The 24,311-nt window shown below is 45.4% G+C and overlaps 1 protein-coding gene across 6 annotated transcripts in view; it reads right to left on the bottom strand.

Annotated features, from left to right (window-relative positions):
• KIF16B (kinesin family member 16B) overlaps nucleotides 1-24,311 on the bottom strand; it is a 635,015-nt gene that overhangs the window by 160,829 nt on the left and 449,875 nt on the right. For 3 of the 6 annotated variants that reach the window (XM_068232450.1, XM_068232452.1, XM_068232453.1), the window contains one exon: nucleotides 17,291-23,699. The exons of the other annotated variants lie outside the window; for them this stretch is intronic. In XM_068232450.1, coding sequence (XP_068088551.1) covers nucleotides 21,690-23,699 — 2,010 coding nt within the window. In that variant the 3' untranslated portion in view covers nucleotides 17,291-21,689. Of the gene's footprint in view, nucleotides 1-17,290; nucleotides 23,700-24,311 lie in introns of those variants that run through there. 6 annotated transcript variants of the gene reach the window in all.

Genomic DNA, 24,311 nt, shown 5'->3' with positions numbered 1-24,311 from the left:
CTGATTAGTGTATTAACGGGCAGCAACGAGAGCGCGCACAGAATGCGCAGAGCGGGCAATCCCCTTGAGGTACGTATATCTACTTCCCTGGAACTTCAGATGAAGTCCTGTGGGGAATAGCTATACTGCTCCCGGGATGATAACTAAAACTTATTTACACCTCGGGTTCTCTTTAAAGAGGATACTTCTTTTTACCTATTTATCTTAAGCAATATGAGCAGTGCCGAAACGCCGCATTCCTGCAGCAGAACGAGGTCTTTATACCCCCCAAATCCCCGGGCAAAATTCCACGACTTTCCAGGTCGTGGATTTTGCTGCCTGGGGAGGCAGAGTTTTGCGCTGTAGCTCTGCCTCTACTGGAGTCAATCTCTGCGGATCTCCGCCTCTCACAGTGAAACAAGACAGAGGCGGGGAGAGGTGGCCAGGCAGAAATTGACTCCAGTAGAGGCAGAGCTACAGCTCTAGACTCTACTTCTACCAGAAAGCTCTCCCCGATTTTTGCACCGGGGATTTGGGGGGCATAAAGACCTAATTCTGCCATGGGAATGTGGCGTTTCAGCACTGCTCATATTGCTTAAGATAAATTGCAGGTAAAAAGAAGTATTTAATTTGGCTTCAGACTCTATTTAAGGGGTGCAGGCTATACCAGGCTTCAATTTAACTTAAAGGGAACCTTAACTGAACGGGTGGTAAAGAGTTTTACTTACCTGGGGCTATTACCAGCCCCCTGCAGCAGTCCTGTGCCCTCGGCGCTGCTCTGGAATCCTCTGGTCCCCCGCTGTCACTTAGTTTCGTTTTTGACGACTCACCAGTCGCCGGCCGCCATGCGTATTATTGGACGCATTCACCAATGCAATTAGCGCTATTGCGGACCGCAGCGCATACAAAAATACGCGTTGCCGCATTCCGCATGCGTAGATATGCGGCAACACGTATTTTTGTACGCGTTGCGGTCCGCAATAGCGCTAATTGCATTGGTGAATGCGTCCAATAATACGCATGGCGGCCGGCGACTGGTGAGTCGTCAAAAACGAAACTAAGTGACAGCGGGGGACCAGAGGATTCCAGAGCAGCGCCGAGGGCACAGGACTGCTGCATAGGGCTGGTAATAGCCCCAGGTAAGTAAAACTCTTTACCACCCGTTCAGTTAAGGTTCCCTTTAAGCCGAAATCCAGTTTCAACCCTCTTCTACAGGAGGAAGCCACATATCCCAAAATTAGATACACAGAAGATGTCCATCCGTTCCACTTCATCTATTTATTCTTTTGAATATTACCCATCAGAGCCATATTAAATATCGTGTCACTTCTGAGAATCCAGCCTAGCTGAAGCCACATATAGACTAGAAGCTGTCAATTACGCAGCCCCGCTGCAGACCATGTCAAGTAGGCCCTTAATAAACCCCATAAAAGAAGAAATAAACGAAGCCTCCATTTCAAGTGCCGTAAACGTGATAGAATTTAGAAACGAAATGACAGGGATTATTTTTCACTCGGTGACACTTTATATATTACGAAAGGAGAGAAAAAATATATATATTTTCACGAGGCAGACCATTCGTTTCAAATTAGTCTAAAATAAGCTCAGCCCCGTTCTGGAAATGACTAATACCGGGCTAGATTTATGTGTTTAATATTTCGCAGCAAGTTCCATATGAATATGCTGTGGTCACATTTCCCATTACAGGGGAACACAGGTATGGTAGCATCAATCTTGGCGTGACAGCTCCTCCGGGCATACAGTCATGTCATGTCGCTCGGTGTCTTGTTAGGGGTCCAAGTGTCAGCGGGGAAGGTTGTTACAAAGAAGGACTGGCCTCTGGAGCCCCGGCAATGCAGAAACCAAATTACCCAGGCAGCCTCGGTACGGATATCACAATCCACCTGCTGCAGCCACCGCTTGGCGTCTGGAGCCCAGGTGTGCGGAAGAAGATAGGGAGAATAATTGAAGCGCCAATGGATCTCGCTATCAGCTCCGATACTGACACTCTACTATCTGCGCTGTGTTTCAGTGATGAATAATTATGAAGGATGATATAGCACTTCTGCGGCCTGCAGATAGGTGAATGAATTAGCCTTTGAGAAATGACTATATTATTTTTGCTCACATTTTAGACTATTTTTGCCTTTAATAGGCTGCGTATTATGGGACCACACGCTGCAGGCTGTATCTAAGTGCGGATGGGTTACTACGATGGATACCAGCGCGCTTCCCCTCTTCATTACCAGCAGCGGGCCAGTAAGCAGATAGGATCACACCGTAACTAAAACAGGCTACCTGCAATGAATGAACTGCGAGCCTACTGCAGATAGCCATGTTATTGTGTTAACTGCTGAAATCGCAGGGCTGTTCTAAGGATTCTGGGCAATCTTGCCATAAAAAAAGAAAGCCATCTGTTTATCAGCTTCATTCACGCTTTCTAATAAACCAGTACTAGAAATCGGTGACTCACTTCACATAAACTAGGATTCCATCTCGACTGGGTGAGCAGTAGTCTTCTGCTGCTCTTCAGGAACCCTTACTAGTTAGGTTTATGGTGATCTGCTCCCATGTCTCACTGCTTAAAGGACAGGTGCAAGAAAAAATAAAAAAAATACCAGGATCTACTTACCTGGGGCTTCCTACAGCCCCTTGCAGTCTTGTCTGTCCTTCATCAAAGCTCCAGTGTCCCGGGATGCCCTACGTTGCACCTGCACGAGCCCGCACCACTCGCAATCGCGCTCACGTGGCCTTGAGCGTTCTACACAGGCCCAGAAGATGCCGACCTGGCGAGGTTGGCGTCGGCATCAGTAACGGAGGGGATCCCGGGACACCAGAGCTGCAAGGGTACTGGAGGAAGACCCAGGTAAGTAGATCCTTTTTATTTTCCCCTCGCACCTGTCCTTTAAAGGAATACTGTAGGAGGGTCGGGGGAAAATAAGTTGAACTTACCTGGAGCTTCTAATGGTCCCCCGCAGACATCTTGTGCCCGCGCAGCCACTCACCGCTTCCGGTTCACTTCTGGAATTTCAGACTTTAAAGTGTGAAAACCACTGCGCCTCCGTTGCAGTGTCCTCGCTCCCGCTGATGTCACCAGGAGTGTATAGCACCAGCCCAGTATGGTCTGTGCCTGCGCAGTACGCTACTGGTGACATCAGCGGGAGCGAGGACACGGCAACACAGACACAGTGGTTTTCAGACTTTAAAGTCTGAAATTCCAGAAGTGAACCGGAGACGGGGTCGGAGCATCGGTGAGTGGCTGCACGGGCACAGGATGTCTGCGGGGGACCATTAGAAGCCCCTGGTAAGTTCAATTCATTTTCCCCCGACCCCCCTACAGTATTCCTTTAAGGCAACTAAAAGGGATGCCCAACTTAAAAGGAAACTGAATTAACACTGGTGCTGGGGAAGGCAATGTTTACCTATGGGTGACCATGATTACTATTAATTGCCATCTATGGCGGCAAAGGGGTCATTTAGGGGATTAAGGTTGGGCAAAGGGGTCCTCCACTTCCTGGTCAGTTTGCAGGTACTGTGTAGCCAGCCAATCACCATGTGGCTTCAGTGCCGCATGGTGATTGGCTGGCAGCAGGACACTTGCAAACTTACCAGGAAGTGGAGGAGACGCCATTGCCAGGAGCAGGCAATGTATAATAATGCTACTTAGCGCACGCCGTGCAGTATATTCACAGCTTGGAAAATTTCACAGGATGCACCAGGGCAATGAATACAAGCTCTTGTATGCGCCGCCGTTACTGCTGGTTAGCAGGGAGATGAATGAACGGGAGCGCAGTTCCCATTCATTAATCTAAGTCCCCGATTCAATGAATGCCGACGTCTACGAGACGCCAGCATTCATTGTATCTTCCTGTTGTTAAGTGCCACGCATTACTTCCGATTCACATGCTTACGTATGTGAATAGGAAATAAATGACTGAGGACATCTTGTGTCCAAATAGTAAATTACACCAAAATTAATTTTTATTTAATAAAAAAACCCACACGGAGTTTTATAATAACTATTTCCACCCCACACCATATATCCATAGTACCCATTTTTTTTTTGTATAGGAAAAAAAATTACATAAAAAATATTATATATATATATATATATATATAGATAGATAGATAGATAGATAGATAGATAGTTATCTTATGGACTGAACTTTTTTAATATTTATGTCAAGAGGGTATATTACTATTAATTTTTAATTTACGGGCTTGTAATTAGTGATGGACGCAAAACTGAAAAAAATCTACCTTTATTTCCAAATACAATATTGGTGCTATACATTGTACTAGGGACATTTTTTACGTTGCAATAACCGGGACAAATGGGCAAATAAAATGTGTGGCTTTTATCCACAGTATAACGCTTTATTTTAACACTATAATGACCAAAACCTGAGAAATATTATTACTTATTATTCCAATTAAAATCTGTTTAGGATAAAATAATTCTTAGCATATTGTACCTCCCAAAGAAAGCCTAATTGGTGGCGAGAAAAACAAGATATAGATCATTTTGCTGTGATTAGTAGTGATTAAGTTATTGGCGAAAGAAAGGGAGGAGCGCTGACAGGTGAAAATTGCTCTGGTCCACAAGGGGAAAAAACCCTGAGTGGTCAAGTGGTTAATAATGTGCTTTCTGCATAGTTACATTATTAGGTACCGGACCGCCCACAGGAGTAGGGTTAAGTTAGGTCAAAGTAAAAGATCAGTAAAAGATTACCAATATTTCACTATAGGAATCAAGAATTAGAGTATCTCTAACTTTACCAATAATCTGCTGCCGCAGTCTCCGGCGCTATTTTTTTGTCCGCCATTTTCATAGTTACGCATCTCTAGGCTTTGAGGCCTTTGCAGAACTCTCCTGCAGAGCTATGCTGGAAACTCATTCTGCACTTTCATAAAACCCTCTCTTTAGTGAATTCCACAATAGTGATGAGCTCACGAGTAGTGAGCTACTCGAATCCGTGATTAAAATGAGGCTTGATGGCCTCAGGTGTGCGTTTGGGAGAGATGGGATTACTTACCCATAACCCCGCGGTCCTCTATGCATTCCAAACATCTTGCACACGTCCTATTGGACACGTTGCAAGACTCACTACGTGCACTTCTTCCTTCTGGCTTCAATTTTATACTATACCAATACTTTTGTTATGCTCACATAATACTCCACCAGTGCCAAATATTCATGTAATGCTCCACCTGTGTCCAATACTCTTGTTATACTGAAATAATCCACCTGGGCCCAAATACAAATACATGCGGAATCTAAAAAGAGTGACATGAAATTTGTGTTTACCTGCCTATCTTTCCTCTTAATAAATTTGCTATTGGTATAAAAAATATACTATTTTTAGTCTTTTTAATGGAAAATGGAAAACAACGTATAGAGGTTCGAATATCTAGCCACAACAATAAAAGAAAAAAGAAGAAACCATTATAAGGATTGCAAGCTCTAGCTGCATACATGTTCAGTACCATTAATTGCAGAAACACATTCCATGTAATAGGCTTTTCACATATAGCGTGGGAACATTATGCTGTGGAGGGACAGAAATGGATTGTATTCGCCCTGCCTCTCCAGGGACAGCCAGTGTCAGGAGGTAGTTAATGTTTAAGATGTTGGTTTCTACAGTTAGAGGGAACCTATGGCTATCTCGCCCACTGGCTAGAATGCAATATGTCAGCTGTGTACTGCATGACCCCGGGTCATCTTTTCATTTTCCCATTTTCTCCTTAGCTCCACATAAAAGCTTGATATCTCGGAGACCTTAGAATTTCGCTTTCCAGCTCCAGGGAACCAACACATTCCAAACTTTGTTTTAAAAATAAGAGCTCTAAAAACTTTACTCCACTAGTCATAAATCCAGTGTGTGATAACACAGGCAGAATTTACTGCCTCACAGGCAGCTTTCTAAAGAGTGACTCCGACTCTACTCACAGAAAAGGAAAGCTGCTCATTATAAAGAGGCAAAGCTAGAAACCTAGATCCAGTTATCATTATAAATACTGTTCAACACATCATGCAACAATTCTTGTTCACAAACCACTGTATGCATACTGCATCCTGCGCTGTCTGACCTCAATACCTGCATAAATACTCTGAATGGAACAAGTTGAAATGAAAGCAATCCTGAAGTGGCATTAAAGTGGGATAAAACTCTGACATAACATTCAATAAAAATGTGTTTTCTTACTTTTTTTATTACCCATACAGTTATCATATTTGCTTTTGTGCACAAGTATTGTCTGCTTACAAATGGCAAGTTCCCAAAGTACAGTGTATCTCCTCTGAAAGGTAATTGCATTTTATTGCATAGCTGCTGTATTTATATATTAAAATCTATCTAATGATCACTTCTCAGCTGCACACATACTAGAAGCAGAGAAAGCTCAATTTCAGTACTAAAGGAATGTAAACAAAAGAGAATGTTATCACCTCTGGATGCAGCAACAAACTTCTCACTAATGAGGTCTTCTTCTGCATCCTCCGGCCTTACGTTGCTGGCCAGGACCCTCCTGCTGACTGGGGTCGTGCTCCTATGCTGGCATGAGCCGCGCAGTAGCTCTAAAATGCTTGTTCGCGATAGCATGGAGCCCCTCCTGCAACTCCCGTCTTACTGTGCAGGCACGGCCGTACTCACGTAGCCGCAGTATGGCTGCGCTCGTGCTCAAAGAGGAGCATGGTCATGATCAGACTACTAACAAGCCCTTGTTTGCAATCTTCGGAAGGTTTGGAAACAGTGGAGGACCAGAGGACAGCTTGGGAGGGCTCATTAGGATCCAGAGGCTTGACTCTTCTTAGATAAGTATGTTATTTTATACACAAACTTCGGCCCCAGTACACTTAAATGTATAGAAGTTAGATACTTACCTCATTAGTGGGAAGCCTCTGTATAGTCCAGAGGCTTCCCGATTCATTCTCCAACACATTGATCCAGTGCTGGGTGCCTCTACTAATAAGCTTTTTATGGCCAGGACCATGGGTGTGAAAGAGCACATCCACACTAAGCCTGCACCAGTAAGGTCCATGCATGCTCAGTAGAACAAGGCACTCATACATGGAGGGAAAAAAAGCCTACAGGAAATGGGCAGGCGTTACCTGCACATGCCCAGTGTATATGAGTTTGTTCCCAGTCGCACTCCCGACTAGAAGCTGAAGAAGTCTATGGAGTGTGGTGTCATCTAGGGGGAATGGATGGTGCAGGGAAGAGCAGCATATATCACACAAAAGGGGAATACACCATGCTTGAAATTGAGGAACCCTTTATGTATTTTGAGAGGGGCAGACCAGATGATGTGGTCTTTTGTTTCAGCGCTCCCATAATTTCTAATGTCAATGCAAATCAACAGCCTGGCAACACTATAAGATGACAGCAGATGGGTTTAGCAGTATTATTATTATTGATTTATAAAGTGCCAACATATTCCGTGGCGCTGTACAAAGTAAGAAACAAACATGGGGTACATAATAATACAGACAATGGTGTACACTAATATACAAGATACATAATTAGTGACAAAATACAAAAAAATGATACAGCATACAGAACACAAAATACAGAAGTGGTAATGACAGTGATAAAAGTAACATGGTAAATAAAATGTATAATGATTTCCAATACATAAAAGGGGGAGAAAGCCCTGCTCTTGCGAGCTTACAATCTAAAGGGAATGGGGGGAAACAAGAGGAGGGGGTAGTATACGATAAAATATATAGAGGCTGTGTGTTTTAGGATACCTAGTAGGAGTGCAATTTGGTCTTAGGACAATGGGAAGTGGCTTAAGGTAGCGCATATGCTTGTCGGAACAAATGAGTTTTTAGAGAGCGTTTAAAAGTAACAAAGGTATCATTTGGGGTCAAGCATTATTTGAGGAGGATTTGTGTTATGGGACTAAGGCAGGGGTCTCAAACTCGCGGCCCGCGGGCCATTTGCGGCCCTCAATACAAAATTGTGGGGGGCTGCGCCGGCAAAAGCTTCCTTGTAGTTCGCTTCAGTGCTCCCAAGTAATCCGCCGCATCCCCGCCGCTAAATGAGGGCTGCAGAGCCCCCAAATCACCCGGGGGGCAAACCGCCAGCATTTCCTGGAAGGGGCAGAGCTTTCAGCTTCAGCTCTACCCCTCCTGACGTCAATCGCGGTGCATCGTCTCCTCTCCCCGCCCCTCTCACTCTTCCTTCACAGATAGGGGCGGGGAGAGGCGGCGATACGCCGCGATTGACGTCAGGAGGGGCAGAGCTGAAGCTGAAGCTCTGCCCCTTCCAGGAAATGCTGGCGGATTGCCCCCCGGGTGATTTGGGGGCTCTGCAGCCCTCGTTTTGCGGCAGATTACTTGTAATGCGGCGGATTACTTGTAATGGTAGCACTGAAGCGAACTATAAGGTAAAATAGGCAAAATAGTTCACTTCAGTGTTAATTTGATTTTGAAATAAAAATCAATGCAATGGGCGGGGGGTGGCGGTGGGGGGGGGGGGGTGTTGTGGTGGTGGTGGGAGCTGCTGATTAACTTTTTTTGTGAAATCCCTTATGCGGCCCAGCCTCATCCTGACTTGGCCTCCTGCGGCCCCCAGGTAAATTGAGTTTGAGACCCCTGGACTAAGGTAAGGATATGGGGGTGTTACTGTTGGGTGACTTGGCATTGAAAAGGACTTTGTGTGTGTGTGTGTGTGTGTGTGTGTGTGTGGGGGGGGGGGGGGTGTAGCTAGAGTTAGGCATCAAGAAATGGTTTACGTTAGGATTAGGCATTAGGAGGGGGTGTATGCTGGAGGGAAGGAAGAGAAGAGATTCCTTAGCTGATTAAAGTGTACCAGAGACGATAAAATAAAAAAAAAATACATACTTGGGGCTTCCTCCAGCTCCATCCGCACGGATTGCTCCCACGCCGCCCTCCTCAGCCTTCTCCAGCTCTGATATCGGGTCCCATAACTTCCTCCATTCGCAGCCAGTCTGACGCAAGGGAAGTGCGCTCTCTACGTATCTCTGCGGCGCAGACTGGCCCCAACTGGCTTAAGTTACGGGTACCGTAACGTCTCTGGTTTCCTTTAATGGGAGAAGAACTACAGGAAACTCAGATATAGGGACTCACAAAGCTGACAGATTATTGGCAGCAGCACTACAGCAATAGTCAAATCATCAGCAGGACCTGGCACCCTATCATATGTATGCGGGGAAGGTGGGGTTGGAGCTTCTTGGTTTTAGGCTTCGGTGGTAAGAGGGAGTCCAGGAATGAAAAATGTCCTGAGCTTTCAAAAAGAAAATGATTTTTAAATAATAGTGTACAGAATCGCTCTGTGTTAGAAAAGGATGAGAGCTTTACAGGAAAATGGTGGAACATTACGCCACTGCCAGGTAATAAGAAACTTAATTTCGTAATCCTGGGCTGCAGACTGTTATTACAAATCAATTGTCTGAATAAAAGACTATAAAATGCCAGTAAATTTGGCGACAGCAGTAAATGAACAGGAAAACACAATAAAACACTATTACATTTCGCAATCAATATTTTATTCATAGCAATGTTGGATTCAAGAATGTCAAACTGCTGTGAGAAAACAAAGCCACTAACTCACTGCAAGCCTAGGAACCGAGAAAACGGGGGAATGTACATTACTTAGGATATTATGAATGTATTTTACTAATAGCACAAGAAGTTCACAAGACCTGCATATATACACCCTGATTGAAAACATTCTGGTATGCATTATTTTAAAATGACTGTGTACAGTAAATATGGTTGCCGGAGGCAGGTTTCACACCAGCAAAAAGCGTTTTGGTTGCGGTGCGGTCCCCCAATCACACCCACCCCCGGGCCGTCCATGAGGCATGATGAGGCAGGTTCCTCAGGCGGCGGAAGTTGAGGGAGGGCACCAAGCTGGAGGGGGTTGCAGCCAGGAAGGGGGAGCAGCGGGCACAGCGGTGGGGAGGGGGGTCAGGATCCCCCCAGCTATTTTCCCAGCATTACTGTCCCAGAGAGTAGCGGGGAAGCAATTACTCACCTCCTTCTGGTCCAGGCATTGCATTCCCTCACTTGCATCACTTCCTGCAATGCTGCCCACTGTACTCGAGTGGGCGGGATTGCAGGAAGCACGAGCAGTTGAACACAGCCTGGACCGGAAGGAGGTGAGTAATTGCTTCCCCGCTCCGCTCTGGGACAGTAATGCTGGGAAAATAGCAATAATAGTAATGACTAAAAACAGCATTTTGGAAACACCGGCGGCAATGCCCAGTATTGTAATTTTTGAAAGAAAGTCACGCTATAAGTGAGGCTCTCTAGCGCTCACCTCCTGAGGTGGAAATGGACATTGAGTGTATTGACACACAAAACTTGCTACCTCGCACGCGCACCACGAAACATTTCAAATCTCTGTGTCGTCATTGACTTACATGACTTCTGGTCAATGCAGGTCACCACAGATGTTGAACGGTAACTTGCCGATGCTTTCACGTCAGATGCTTCCAGCACATCGCACCGCCCGGCACCGGGAATGAAACGTCCCACAGACTTTCATTGCTTTAGCATTACCCAAACATCTGACAAGATTAGCTGCATGCTTGTTTCAGGCGTGCGATTCGGACACTACTGACCAGAAACCCTAAGTGCTGGACCAATGGAAGGTGGTGAAAATGTCAGCTGACTCTTCTCTGGCTGTCATATAAGCTCTGTCTCTCAGCGCGCGCGCGTCCTTCTGAACCTGTGTGGACTAGCAGTCCCAGCCACACCAGACATGTTTTGCAATGTATCCGCTGATTCGGGCGCGGGGGCCGCCGCACTGCTCTCCAAGCAAGCGGCGGCTTCCCCGCATCCAACCGCAATGTCAGTAGTTTTGCTATGCGCGCAATCCGCCGCATTCAACGCGGACTCCACCGCTCTGCCCATGCGGTATGCGGCGGTTTCTTTGCGTTGTGCCGCCATGTTGGACGCGGAAACAGCCGCCTCGCTCTGAGCACTTGCTGCGGCTTTTCCGCGTTTCCTCACACACTGTAGGGGGGGGTCGGGGGAAAATGAGTTTTACTTGCCCGGGGCTTCTAATGGTCCCCCGCAGACATCCTGTGCCCGCGCAGCCACTCACCGTTGCTCCGGCCCCGCCTCCGGTTCACTTCTGGTATTTCAGACTTTAAAATCTGAAAACCAATGCGCCTCCGTTGCCGTGTCCTCGATCCCACTGATGTCACCAGGAGCATACTGTGTAGGCCCAGTATGGTCTGTACCTGTGCAGTATGCTCCTGGTGACATCAGTGGGAGGGAGGACACGGCAACGCAGGCACAGTGGTTTTCAGACTTTAAAGTCTGAAATTCCAGAAGTGAACCAGAGGCGGGGCCGGAGCATTGGGGAGTGGCTGCGTGGGTACAGGATGTCTGCGGGGGATCATTAGAAGCCCCTGGTAAGTTCAACTAATTTCCCCCGACCCCCTACAGTGTCCCTTTAAGGTGGCCACACACCATACAATTTTTTAAATATCTGTTCAATTCAAGAATAGCAATCAATGTTTCTGAATGACTGTAACAATTCAAAAATCTGACCAATGTACCACACGCCTATGTTCAATTTTTCCCCAATCATGCATAAAATAATTGAAAGCTCAGAAAAAATATTTCCAACATGTCCAATCTTCCACAAAAAAAACAAAACAAAAAAACAAAAAAAAAACAAGCAGGAAATTCAATCGGATTTATAGATCAAAAAGGAAAAAAAGAAAAGCTCTTGATTTTTCGGGACTACCGATCGAAATTAACAAATGGGTGAAAAATTGGATCTTTTAATTGTATGGGGTGTGGCCACATTTAGCCTTTGCTATCTTAATGTCTTATTATTATTGGAGTGGAGTGTTATATACACACATACATACACTGATCAGTGTATTTGGAGCATACAATTTGTTCCATATTAGACACTATTTGCTTTGTGAAGCTCTCTGAATGTTATTTTTTTTATTCATATCGACATCCAGACCGTCAATGATTTGTTCAAGGTCATCATGATTTGGATCAACTGGTATTGAAAACAGGCATAGCAGTTCCATATGTAATGTGCTGATCGGGTTTCTATGTATCTTGATAAGGATTTGCTTCTTTTAATTCAGTTGTGTTTGCAAGAGTTTAATAAGTATAACAACACTTACAAAAATGAACTGCTTATCACTGCCATTACTAGATCTCTCAGCTGTCTCCAAATTGAGCACTTTGTTAAAGGCTGCACATTCACACACTATATGATCTGAGGTTTTATCCTTGCCATTTGCCTGGACCATTTTCTAAAGGCAGGAGTACGAAATGGGGATACGTCACTTTGGCACTTACTGTATTAAAGCAATATGTGCTACCTTCAGCAGCATAACTACAAATCATGGGACCCCCCCAGCAAAACTTTGATGGGGTTCACGAATGTTCACAACCCTTGAAGATGTGAAGAGAGGGAAACCGAGAGCCCGATATGGTGTAGTATGTTAATGTAATGGTATCTGGTGATAAAGAAGGTGATTATACTCACAAAGGTAGGTCGCCACCAAGGCAACCACTGGGCGAGCAGGCGGGGAGAATTATAACCTGACCCCGCTCAGGTCTAAGAAGTCGCTCTCTGTAGATGGGAAAAAGTGGGGATACACCCCTCAACCAAGGGTGGATTAAATTATTTTGTAGCAGGATAACAGAGGCGCCAGGTAGAGTAAAATTAATTAAAATCGTTAAAAAGGGTGAAGTGGGTGGACTCACCTCCCTTCTGGAAGAAATGGCCGGACAACGGGCAAGTTACTTGCAGTTTAAAGTAACATTTAATAATAACTCCAAAAGTGCAACGCGTTTCACGGGTAACAGTCCCGCTTCTTCAGGCAAACGATTTTTGGAGGGTACACTGTCTGGTCAAGAGCTGGGTATAGCACCTCTGAGGCCTACAGAGGCGCTATACCCAGCTCTTGACCAGACAGTGTACCCTCCAAAAATCGTTTGCCTGAAGAAGCGGGACTGTTACCCGTGAAACGCGTTGCACTTTTGGAGTTATTATTAAATGTTACTTTAAACTGCAAGTAACTTGCCCGTTGTCCGGCCATTTCTTTCAGAAGGGAGGTGAGTCCACCCACTTCGCCCTTTTTAACGATTTTAATTAATTTTACTCTACCTGGCGCCTCTGTTATCCTGCTACAAAACAACCCTTGAAGAAGTTGTCAAGCAACTCCTGCTACCCACAGTACTTCTTCCAGCCCCTGGCAGCCACTATGTCCCTCGCCGCAGCTCCACTGGCTCCCATTTCCCGATGGTGCGCAGGACGACCTCCAGGTCGTCCTCTACTGCGGTGCTCTCAATCACCTCCACGTAGTCCGGAACGTACTACGCAGGCGCAGAACTACTACACCTGTGCAGTAGGTTCCGGACCATGTGGAGGTGATCGACAATGGTGATCGCGCAGGCGCAGTAGAGGACAACCTGGAGGTCGTTCTGCGCACTGTCTTGGAACGGGAGCCAGCAGAGCTGCAGCAAGGGACATAGCTTCTGCCAGGGGCTGGAGGAAGCCCAGGGTAAGTAGTACTATAGGTAGCAGAAGTTGCTTGACAACTCCTTCAAGGGTTTCCATGGGGAAAGCATTTGCATGAGTACCTTTTTAAAATGCTTTATAAAATAGTTTTTATTAATCAGTTGTTTATCCCCTTTTATCAAATTGCTTTATCATTCAAGGCAACATATTTTATTATTTTAGAAATAGCCATTCCCAATGTGCATTGCTTCTGTGAAATTCACATTATCCTTTGGGGTACAAATTATAAACAGACATGTTCATGTGACTTCCAGCTTTAGTTTGTCTAATGTGTCTGTTCATTGTCCTGACTTCTTTATCGGTCATTCTATAAAGCTCAGGTGAGGAGTTATTACTTTTCCAAAACTTGCTAAATCCTGACTTGGAGAAAGGAACCACTATATCTATGTACCCCAGCAGAAACAAATCAACTTATAGTATTTTTCAGACTATAAGACAAAAAGTGTTTTCTCCCCCAAAAGTATGTGTATAGGGTGGGGGTGGGGAATGGGTGTGTCTTATAGTGCAAATGTGCTGTAAGGTGTCACCTCCCTGGTAAAGCGAGGTGCGTGCTTTAAATCTGGATGCCCGGTCTCCTCCTCGGTCCTTCCTGGTTTCCTGTGTGAGCTGGTAGAGGGTTGCAGGCACTGTCCCAATAAATTCTGCAGCCAGTAAGGAGGAACACTGGACTGAACATCATCAGAAGGGACACCGGACTGGACATCATCAGAAGGGACACCGGACTGGACATCATCAGAAGGGACACCGGACTGGAAGCCATCAGTAGGAACACGGGACTGGAAGCCATCAGGAGAAACACTGGACTGAAAGCCACCAGGAGGAACACTGGACTGAACATGATCAGGAGGAACATCAAACTGGAAGTCATCAGGAAGGCGTACTGGGCAACAAGGCAAGCAGGAAAGCAGACTGGATAACCTCAGGCAACAGTTTGTAAGGCTACTTGCACACTAAGATGTTGCGTTAGGTGCCACGTTAAGGTCGCATAACGTGAACCTAACGCGACGCCTGGTGCTCTTCGTTGTGGACGTCAGAGTGAGCCGCGTTGTGCAGCTCACTCTGGCGTCCGTGATGCCGTGATGCGTACTCTTGGACGCATGCAGCATCACGTGGTCCCGCTGGACAATCGCCGCACAGAGCGGCCGCTCCAGGAAGTAAACACTGCACGTCACAACGTGCAGTGAATATTAATTAGCCATGTGCCTGGCCGCTTTCCGCTCCTCCCCAACATTACTGAGCATGTGCAGACAGTCTAACGCGGCTTAAGCCGATGTAACGCTATAGTAGGCTGCTCTTTCTGAAGAACGTGCGGCGTTACATGTAACGCAAAGTGGGCAGTGTGAACAGACCACTTGTGTTACATTGCTGTGCGTTGGGGGAGCGTTACAGGCTGCACTAACGTGCGCCTGTAACGTCCCTGTGTGGGAGCAGCCTAAGTCTGTGGACCAGCAATATTCTATAAAAAAACGGGTGCCAGCCAAACTCTTTGAGGATTTTGAATCAGCAAGAATATGTGAATTCTGGGCCTCAACAGGGAATTGTGGGAACTGACCCTCAGCAGAAAATTGTGGGGACAGTGGTTCAGCAGGAGTCTGTGGGAACTGGGTGTCAACAAAGGTCTGTGTGCGGGAACTGAACATCAGCAGAAGTTGGTAAATACGGAGTATCAGCAGAGGTCTGTGAGAGTTTGATGTTGGCAGACATCTGATTGGGTGGGTTTTCAGCCAAAGTCTGGCCTTCAGCATAAGTTGGAGAGCAATAGACATCAGCAGAGACTCGAGAAAGCTGGGTCTTTGGCTCAGCGACTGGCTGGACCATTGGCTGCGTAGCTGGCAGGGCCTGCGGCAGAGCAATCAGCTGAACCTTAGGGTGGCCACTAATGATCCAATCTTTTTCATCCAATCTTACCAAAACTATGTAGTAGAAGAGTAAACTGAGTGAATATACTTGAGCAGATACTGTAGGCAGTCCCTTATATTACATAGAAATGGTAAGATGGGATGAAAAAGATTGGACCGTTAGTGGCCACCCTTGAGGTCCAATTTCTAGCGAAAAATCATTTGAGCGATCAGAAATTCGGATCAGATTGGTTGTAAAATCTCCGTTGATGAACACAATCGATTATGAACGATTATAAAAATAGTCATCCGATTGGATTTTTGTAAAACCAAAATTTGCATTTTCTTGTTGGTTGTGATAGATAGGAAGCAACGATTGGTTCGTTGGGGGTGTAGTGGACAATTCTTCTTCCGCTCAGAATTATCTGATCGCTCGAAAAAATTTTCACTAGAAATTGGATCGTTAGTGGCCACCTTTAGGTTGATCAGCTGGCAGACTTACTGGTCGAGCAACTGGCTGGGCCCTTTGGCTGAGCTGTGGAGTGTGGTTCAGCTGGAACAGCAGACTGAGACTCTGCCGGAACAGCTGTTCAAGGACAACACCCGCCGATGCCCGATAGGTCACTGCTGCTCAGGGAGAACAGTGATTGGCCGCAATGATGGAGCCTGGTCCTACAGGGGAGACCTCGGCTCCAATCTCTGATAAGGATTCTTCTCTGCTTCGCCCCTCCCCTCAGTGACATGGTCCCGGGCGTCCACTGCATTAGCTCTGATTGGCTGCGGGGCTTAGTGGGATAGTGCCTGCAACCCTCCATCAGCTTCTGGCCATATTCCCAGCATAGAGAGCCATTGCGCCAGAGCAGAAAACAAAGGCTGACAGCTCACATGCGCTGTTGCATGGAGGTTCTGTTTAGCCATGGGCAACTGGTGCCTCTGGTTGTGTTATTATTGTCTAGAAATCCTTGGCTGCAGAGCATAGTGGGACAGCCAGGCAATGGGAAGGTTGGTGGCTGGCGGGGGGAGGGAAGTGGAGACAGCCAGTGGCCAGGATTGGGAGACAGAGGGGACCACAAGTGAGACAATAAGAGGGGAAAGTGGGTCACAAGGGGGGTAAAGGAAAACAGAGGAGGCCACAGGGCCGGCCCTAGACTTTTTGCTGCCTGAGGCAAATTTTGAAAAAATTGCCGCTGCCTCCGCCCCCCAATTCCCCCCCCCCCCCCCCGCGCGTACGCTCCACTGACGTCACTTCCTGCAACGCCTCCCACTGTAGTGTAAGTGGACGGCGTTGCAGGAAGTGACGTCAGTGGAGCGCACGCTGGAACGCAGAAAAGGTGATTCCTCCCCGCCCGTGCCTCTTACTATCGGGCATCGGCTGCTTCCTATTTACAGCTGGAGGGGAGCGCAGATCAGGGGACCCAGGCGAGGGAGGGGGGGGACCGACCCCCCTCCCCACCACTAGGCCCAATACCCACGTCCTGCCCGCTACCCCTCCGGCTCGGCGGCCCCGCACCCATGGGTGCCGCCCCTAGAAGTTTGCCGCCTGAGGCAAAAGTTTCACCCCGCCTCATGAGCGGGCCGGCCCTGGGAGGCCACAACGGGGGCAAAAGGAAGTCACAAGGGGGACAGGAGGAGGACACAAGGGAGAGAGCTGGTCACAAAAGGGGAAAAGGGGGACACAAGATGTACAGGGAAAGCACAAGGGGGACAAAAGAAGTATAAGGGGGACATAATAATTGGGGGGAGAAGATCCAGATGATGCCCCTGCACCATGGACCCACCAGGTTTAGTATACATCTCTTTCCTGTTTTTTGTCCTCTAAACCTAGGTGCGTCTTATGGTCCGAAAAACACAATAATACAGCCAGTAAGGCAATATAAACACAATGTTTGATAAAGCATAGAATCATCTTTATTCACCAAGACAAAAGATGTTGCACCTGAAAAATGTTGTGGTACACAAGACACTGATCACAGTACAAACAACAACATAGGTCATAGTGCAAATAAGAACAATGAATGGCAAAAATTAGGGACACGCATATAGAAATTAGATGTAAGTTCAGTAAATCTAGGACTCCAGAGAGGCTGGAAGGGGAGTCTGGGAGGTATTGCTGGGGAGAGGTCTTAAGTTCAGAAGGATGAATGCTTGATGCTACTTAGTAGGAAAATGAGGTGATGGACATATGGAGGCCGCCATATAAATTTCCTTTTAAACTTATACCAGTTTCCTGGCATCCTGCTGATCTCTTTGGCTGCAGTAGTGGCTGAATCACAACCCTGAAACAAGCATGCGGCTAATCTTGTCAGATTTTTTGATAGAAACATTTGATGTGCATGCTTGTTCAGGGTCTATAGCTAAAAGTAGTAGAGGCAGAGGGATGAGCAGGAAAGCCAGGCAACCCCATTTGTTTAAATGAAAATTAATATGTCAGCCTATGTTTCTCACCTTGGGTTCCCTTTAGGCCGGTTTTACACCAGCCCATAGCGTTGCGGTGTGATGCTCCGCCCCCATTGCAGCATAACGCCAAAAACTACAGAGTGCGCTGACAGGGTCATATGCATAGCGCCGCCCCCCGCTTGCCCCTCGCCCAGTGATGTACTCCCTGGACAGGAAGTACGCCACTGAGATTCATAATCGCGTTGTTCCGCGCATATGCACCGCCCCCCATGTATTTACATTTTCTGCATCGCCCATTGACTGTGATGCCACGGAAGTCCGACAGCAACGCGCTGTTGACTTTGCAGCGGGTCATAGGCTGATCAGGAACTTCCGACGCAACGCGACACAGTAAGTGTACTAGGCCCCATTGCCTTGCATTGTCATTGTGTTACCCTGTGGCAAAACAACGCAATGCACACTTGCAAGGCAAGTGTAAAAAGGGCCTTAAGCTGCATACATTCTTACAAAATTGAAAAAAACCAGTGTGGTTGTGGAACTTTTCAATTGGACCTGAACTCTTGCACAGGAAACAAGGAAAACATAACAGAAATGCACCCTGTATGTATTTAGAGAGTTTAGCCTGTGTCATTCCCCAGCTGTAATTTTCTCTCCCCTCCTGTGTCACATGACTGCCTATGGCAGATAAGCCCATTTGAAGGCACAGGCTGTTAACAATATGTCTGCTTCCATGAACCAGGAAGCAGAAACTGTGCAGATTTATTTTAGGATTTGTATCAGCTGTAACAAAGAAATGTTTTTTGCTTAAAGGTTATTATGCTGTTGTGTATCTTTTAGAGCAGAGAGGAGATCTGAGTTCAGGTCCACTTTAAGGGCAATAGTTAGTATGCTTATAAATTAAGGTTTAGATAAAACCATAGATCGCTGAAAACTGAAGTAGGGAAAAAAAAACACTATTACATACAAAGATAATAAAACAGCGTGAAAAAACATGACACTTAAAAACGAACAGCCTTGTAAAGGGTTGTCAATATGTACATACAGACTAGCATACACACATAGGGCTCTATTCATAAAACATTTGCGGTAAAAAAAATCTTGGAGGGAAAACACTGCATCGGTATTTTACACTTTTGTGTGCTAATTCATAGAAATGTTTACACTTGCGCTAATAGGTCGGGGAATTCCCGCACTAAACTGGAGGTGCTGCTGAGTTGTTACATTTGCTGGCCGAGTTGATACAATTTCTCCTGCAGAGACAGCCTTAGTATAAAGGAGGCAGCCCCAGCATCCCTTTAAATGTGCATTTTCTGCCTCTCCTTCTGAATCTGCACTGAATCTGTCTATAAGGCCCCGTTCACACTGCACGCGTTTCCAGCCGCGTTTTGGAAACGCGTGCAGGTGGCCGACACGCACGACATCAGACATTGCATAGAGTGCAATGTCTGATGTTCACACTGCATGCGTTCCGGACCTGTGCGGTCCGGAAACGCATGCTGCACGCATTTTTTGTAAAAACGCGTGGCTGTCCCATTCACTTTTCAGTGATGGGATCAGCCACGCAACGCACACAAGCGCGGATGGCGTGCGTTCGCATGCGTTGCGTTCCACATGCGTGGCCATCCGCGTTTGTGATGTGAACGGGGCCTTAGTCTTCCTAAACAATCTATTTAATTGCTGCAGCTTAGAAGAACTTCAATAAATGTTACACATGCAGGCTTTCTGATGTGAAATGTATCTGAAAACAGGTACCCAAGGGGTTAAAAAAACACAGCCTTGGTATTCCGGAATGCCTTGTCTGCTCTCCTCTTACTGCAGCTGCCTGGGAGGTCTTTCTCATTCACTTGCTGTTATCTTGACTGTTACCCCTGGCTTATCGCCTTATCTAAACAGCCGGGTTTCTCTGCACACATTCCGCCTGCTCTAATCTTTATGAATTAACCTTCAGTGACATGTGTTGTGATAATCTCTGCACAAGGCGGTAATTTCCCCGCACTGCACAGGAATGTCAGATTTTCATGCGGAAACAGACTTCATGAATGCCCACTTTGCTAAATGGTCGGAAAAGTCAGCTGTTTTGAGCGGAAAACTTGCGGTAACGTTTTATGAATAGAGCCCATAGTGGATAAATGTATTCACATCATCACATGGTAGTAAATAGTCTGCAGAGTTTCAGATATGTATGAAAGCAAGCACAAGCCCAGTGACCTCCCCCGGCTGTCATCTGCTCGCCTTCTCATCCTCCTCCTATGCTGTAAGCAGCGTTGCAAAGAGAAGCACCGTCCCTGCATTCTTCCGTCGTGCCCCACCCGGCTACTTTTTCATTCCACCTGGCTGGAATATAATTCTGGGGAGAACACTGCAACCCCATTTGGAGAGATATATCCAAAAGAATTCTCACAGTTCTATTTTGTAGATTTACAGGATTCGATTAGTGGCGAGAATAATTAGGACCCGGAATGTTTTGTGGAAAACCTCTCACTTCACCAGGAGAACAGAACTCAACAATTGAAGTGTTCTTCACTTCACATAAATCTTTGGCAGTCATTCAATAGTACAACACAGAGCAAATAGACCAAAGAGTCAACTACTCCTCCACGAAGACCCAGAAGACTGGCTCAGGCTGCTGCTGCCATGTTAATGTAGAATATCTACAGATTGGTTAGGGCGACAAGGTATTCTGCTCCTGACCAAGCAATGTGGTCTGCTGTGTGGAGAGTGGAGATGTGCAAGTGGCACTACACTGCAGGAACTTATGCTGAATTTGCCATGGGGAATAAGAGAAATCAGGGAAGAGCAATATTGCAAACGACCAACTAATTTAAAAAAGGGATGTGCAAGCAGAAACGACATTATGCACGACAGGCTGCATTCAGAAGCACAATGTTGTCCAAACTACATTGAACACACGTGGATGACTCCACAATATCTGCCCAACAGTCGTTTGAGTTCATCCGCCAGATGGGTCGAACAGAATGCCTGAATATTGGTCGCTCATCATAAGGCTACATTTTTGCAAACAATTGTCTTCGGATACAGCAGAATCTGCCATTTGTCGGACGTTTCAAACTACTTTACTTTAGAGTGTTTACAAACTTTAATGTTGGGTACACACCATGGGCTTGATTTACTAAGACAAATGGCATGCCTTATCAAAGTTAGCACACCTTATCAAAGTTAGCATGCCTTATCAGAGTAGCAAAGCAGGCTTATGCCTGCTATTTGGCAATGACGAGAGCTCCACTCGTGCTGCCCGGAGCCCCTGCGGGTTCACATCGCTCGCTATGCTACTCTGATAAGGCATGTTAACTTTGATAAGGCATGCTATTTGTCTTAGTGAATCAAGCCCCATATGTTTATCCGCTCAAGATGATGGGTTCGATAGATAATTTCCGACATGTCCGATATTCCTCACGATCGTTTTTTGGGTACATTTCTCATAGAAGTGAATGGAAAAAGATACGAAAAACGAGTGGAAGATAAAGAGAATCAAGCGCAGAATCGAGTAAATCAGACGGAAAATCAAGCGGAAAAACGTATCGTGTGTACCTAGCAAAAGACGACACTGCTCTCTTTAAAGCCTTTACAAATGTCCACATCATAAGTCATACCCAAATATAATCCAGAACAGAAGAAGGGAAAAAAGAAGAAAGAGGTAACATCATGTTTGGTGTCATTCCTCCAGGACAGTGGACCTCTAAGTACAAGCCAGTACCATGCATTCTGCTTCACATTCCGGTCCACTGACCCCACGAAAGTCAGCATCCACATAAGCAATTTGGAATTCGGTAACTGCCAAGCATTAATGTGACCTTTACTAGGATATCTAATCAAAGTAAGTTGGACTTTTTAGATTGTATCGTTAATTTTTGAGAGGTGGAAGTTACCATAGGCCGATCTTTATAGATTACATGCTGTATATTGTTTTGGTTTAGGTGAATTAATGTGTCAAATGTTTAATAAAAGACAGTGCATATTTATAGGAGCTAAAAGTAAGTCTCCAGACTTCAGACAAGCTGTGCTCAGACTCTATCTGGGAAATAATGGGCAGCAAATCCTCTTCATCTGTGGACACGTTCAAGTCACTTTCCTTCTTACAGAAAACAATAGTCATCTTGGTTAGATCATCCCTGTCATTTACTATAACGCATCTGATTTCACTTAAACTACGCAGATTTATTTGGTGAGAGGTTGAAGTTGAAGAAGTGTTGTCCCACAATCCTGGGTGTAAAGCCTGATCATGCACAAGGGCTATTGATGTGTTTGTGAGAGCCAGCCAACTATATACAGATTGCATATGTTCTACTTTCACTGCTGTGTAAAGCAACAAGTGCACGTCTCCTAATGGCGGCTTTGTACCATTTATATTCTCGTGAAGGACATAGACTGTGTCGGCTAATGCATTCTTGAAGTTACAAGTTAGTCTGAAGCCATTAGCGCAAACTACGTCTGAGACTGCGGCATTCCAGTCAGTTGACAGTTCCATCAGATCTCTACTCAGCAGAGCATGGTCGATAAGTTTGGTATAGCTTGATTCAGCCATTAGCAATTTTCCGATGTCTTGACATAGCCTCTGGGTGCAGTGACTGTCAAATGTAAATATCGCCAGAGGCGAGTCCACAAATGTTCCGAGAAGGTGTACGCTTTGCCCTCCAAAACTAATGTGAAGCTCTTGCAAAGACGTGAGAGTGACAGAACAAAGCAGTACTGGAGAATAATGTGAAAGTAATATAAAGATGAGGTCTGATGAGAACATCAGTAAACAGGCTGGATGAGGCTCTTGATTATGCTTACTAAGAATAGAATGCCAATATAAACCTTTAAAATATTTCTTGTCAGCATGAAATCCTGGCAGTACAGATGAGAAGTAATCCAAAAGGTCATCAGCAGAGTATTCTGTGAGATTTAAATACTCCTTGGGCAAATTTAAAAATGTGTAAGAAACCAGACTGACAGCTCCTCCTATGATATCTTTAGACTCTTCTGAGCCCTTCCTTAGATATAGTTCCTGCAGAACCAATTGTTTGTCTTCTTTACACTTGATGTCTCTTTGGCCAATATTGTAAACCTTCACTTTTTCGTCATGAGAATGTGGCTCAGCTAAATCTTTATTGGACTCTGTGAATGGGAAATATTTTCTTAATGGTGAACTTTTAATAAAGGATAGAGCTGGAACTTGCCACGTGAAATCAGTGTTGTAGAAATCTTTAGCTTGCTTAATAACATTTTGAATGGTAGGCAACTGTGTCTCTTTATAAAGATGAGAAACTTTGCTGAAGACACTCTGCAGGTTATATGTGTGATGTGTGGCCTCCCGGCACGCAAAGCTGTCGTTGTTAGCATTACAGACCTGCTGTAAGGCACAAGGCTTCCGGTGGATACCCTGGTGGGTTCGGCAACAAAGCTTGCTCTCCTTTAACTTATCTTCCAGTAGCATATTGGTCTCACGGAGATTACAAGGAAATATATCTTTGCACTTAGGTAGCTCATTATCAAGCGTCTTCATCTCGGAGGAGGACATCTGTTGGAAGAAAGTGCAGTCAGTTTCGATGTGAGAGAAATCATGGTCACCAGATACACTTTCTGAATGCTTCCCTTTGGTCTTGGCAGGATTTTGCAGTGCAGCAGATGAGATATTTTGATGAGAGCCTTCGCGGTTACAGAGATTTCTACTGAGAAGGTGACTTGGTTCACGTTCCGTGTCAGACAGTAAGTCAAAGTATTCACTAAAGGATGATCTATTTTTCTCTTCTTCGTTCTCTTCCGTCAAATGGTCCTCTTGAGAGTAAGAACATTTTCTTGAGTAGTTGGAATATAAATTAGCAGTCACGGGATTTAGATTTAGCTGCTCGGAGACTGCCGTCCCAGCTTGTCTCATAGGCGAGGAGGTGGTGTATTCAATCTCAGGAATAGACGTCTTTCCATGGCTCGTCTGAGGATGCTGGACTTTCTGTTTAAAATGTTAAAGACAGGAAAGAGTCCAATATTTCCTTTGTGAACATGTATCAATTCCAGAGAAGATTATTAATTGCATGATTGGTGCTGATTAGGAAATTAATCAAGTTCTCAATTTATACATTTGAAAAACCTGCTGTAGCAGACAGAGAAACACACACACACACACACGTATATACAGCGAGACAGAGAGAGATGTGCATATGTACTAAAACTGAACTAGTGTACATAACACCTATTTGTAGGTGCTGTTGGATTAAAGCAATTACAAAGCATAGAGCTATGTGATGACAGAAAGAAAATGTAGGTGATAAAACGCAAGGTAACTGTTCTTGCTTCTGAAGGTTACAGATCTAAATATAAAAAGTGTGAGCAGTAAAAATATTTTAGTTTTCAAAAGTGAGTGTCAGCTGCATAAAAAAAGAAAAAAAATACTGTATACTGTATATCAATGAAACTGGTTTTTAGTTGTGTCCAAACTGAAACTACTTTTTTTTTTGCAAGACAAAATACTTCAAATCTGGCTCTTTCAAAAATTGCTACAGTCATTTTCGGATACCAACCGATGCACAAGCTATGCCATGCTAATGAGCTTCTTCTGCCCTAA

Source organism: Hyperolius riggenbachi, chromosome 4 (assembly GCF_040937935.1).
Source record: "Hyperolius riggenbachi isolate aHypRig1 chromosome 4, aHypRig1.pri, whole genome shotgun sequence".
In the NCBI taxonomy this organism is placed as follows: Eukaryota; Metazoa; Chordata; class Amphibia; order Anura; family Hyperoliidae; genus Hyperolius; species Hyperolius riggenbachi.
Note: the sequence above shows the minus strand (reverse complement) of the source record. Positions and strands in the feature narration are given on the sequence as shown.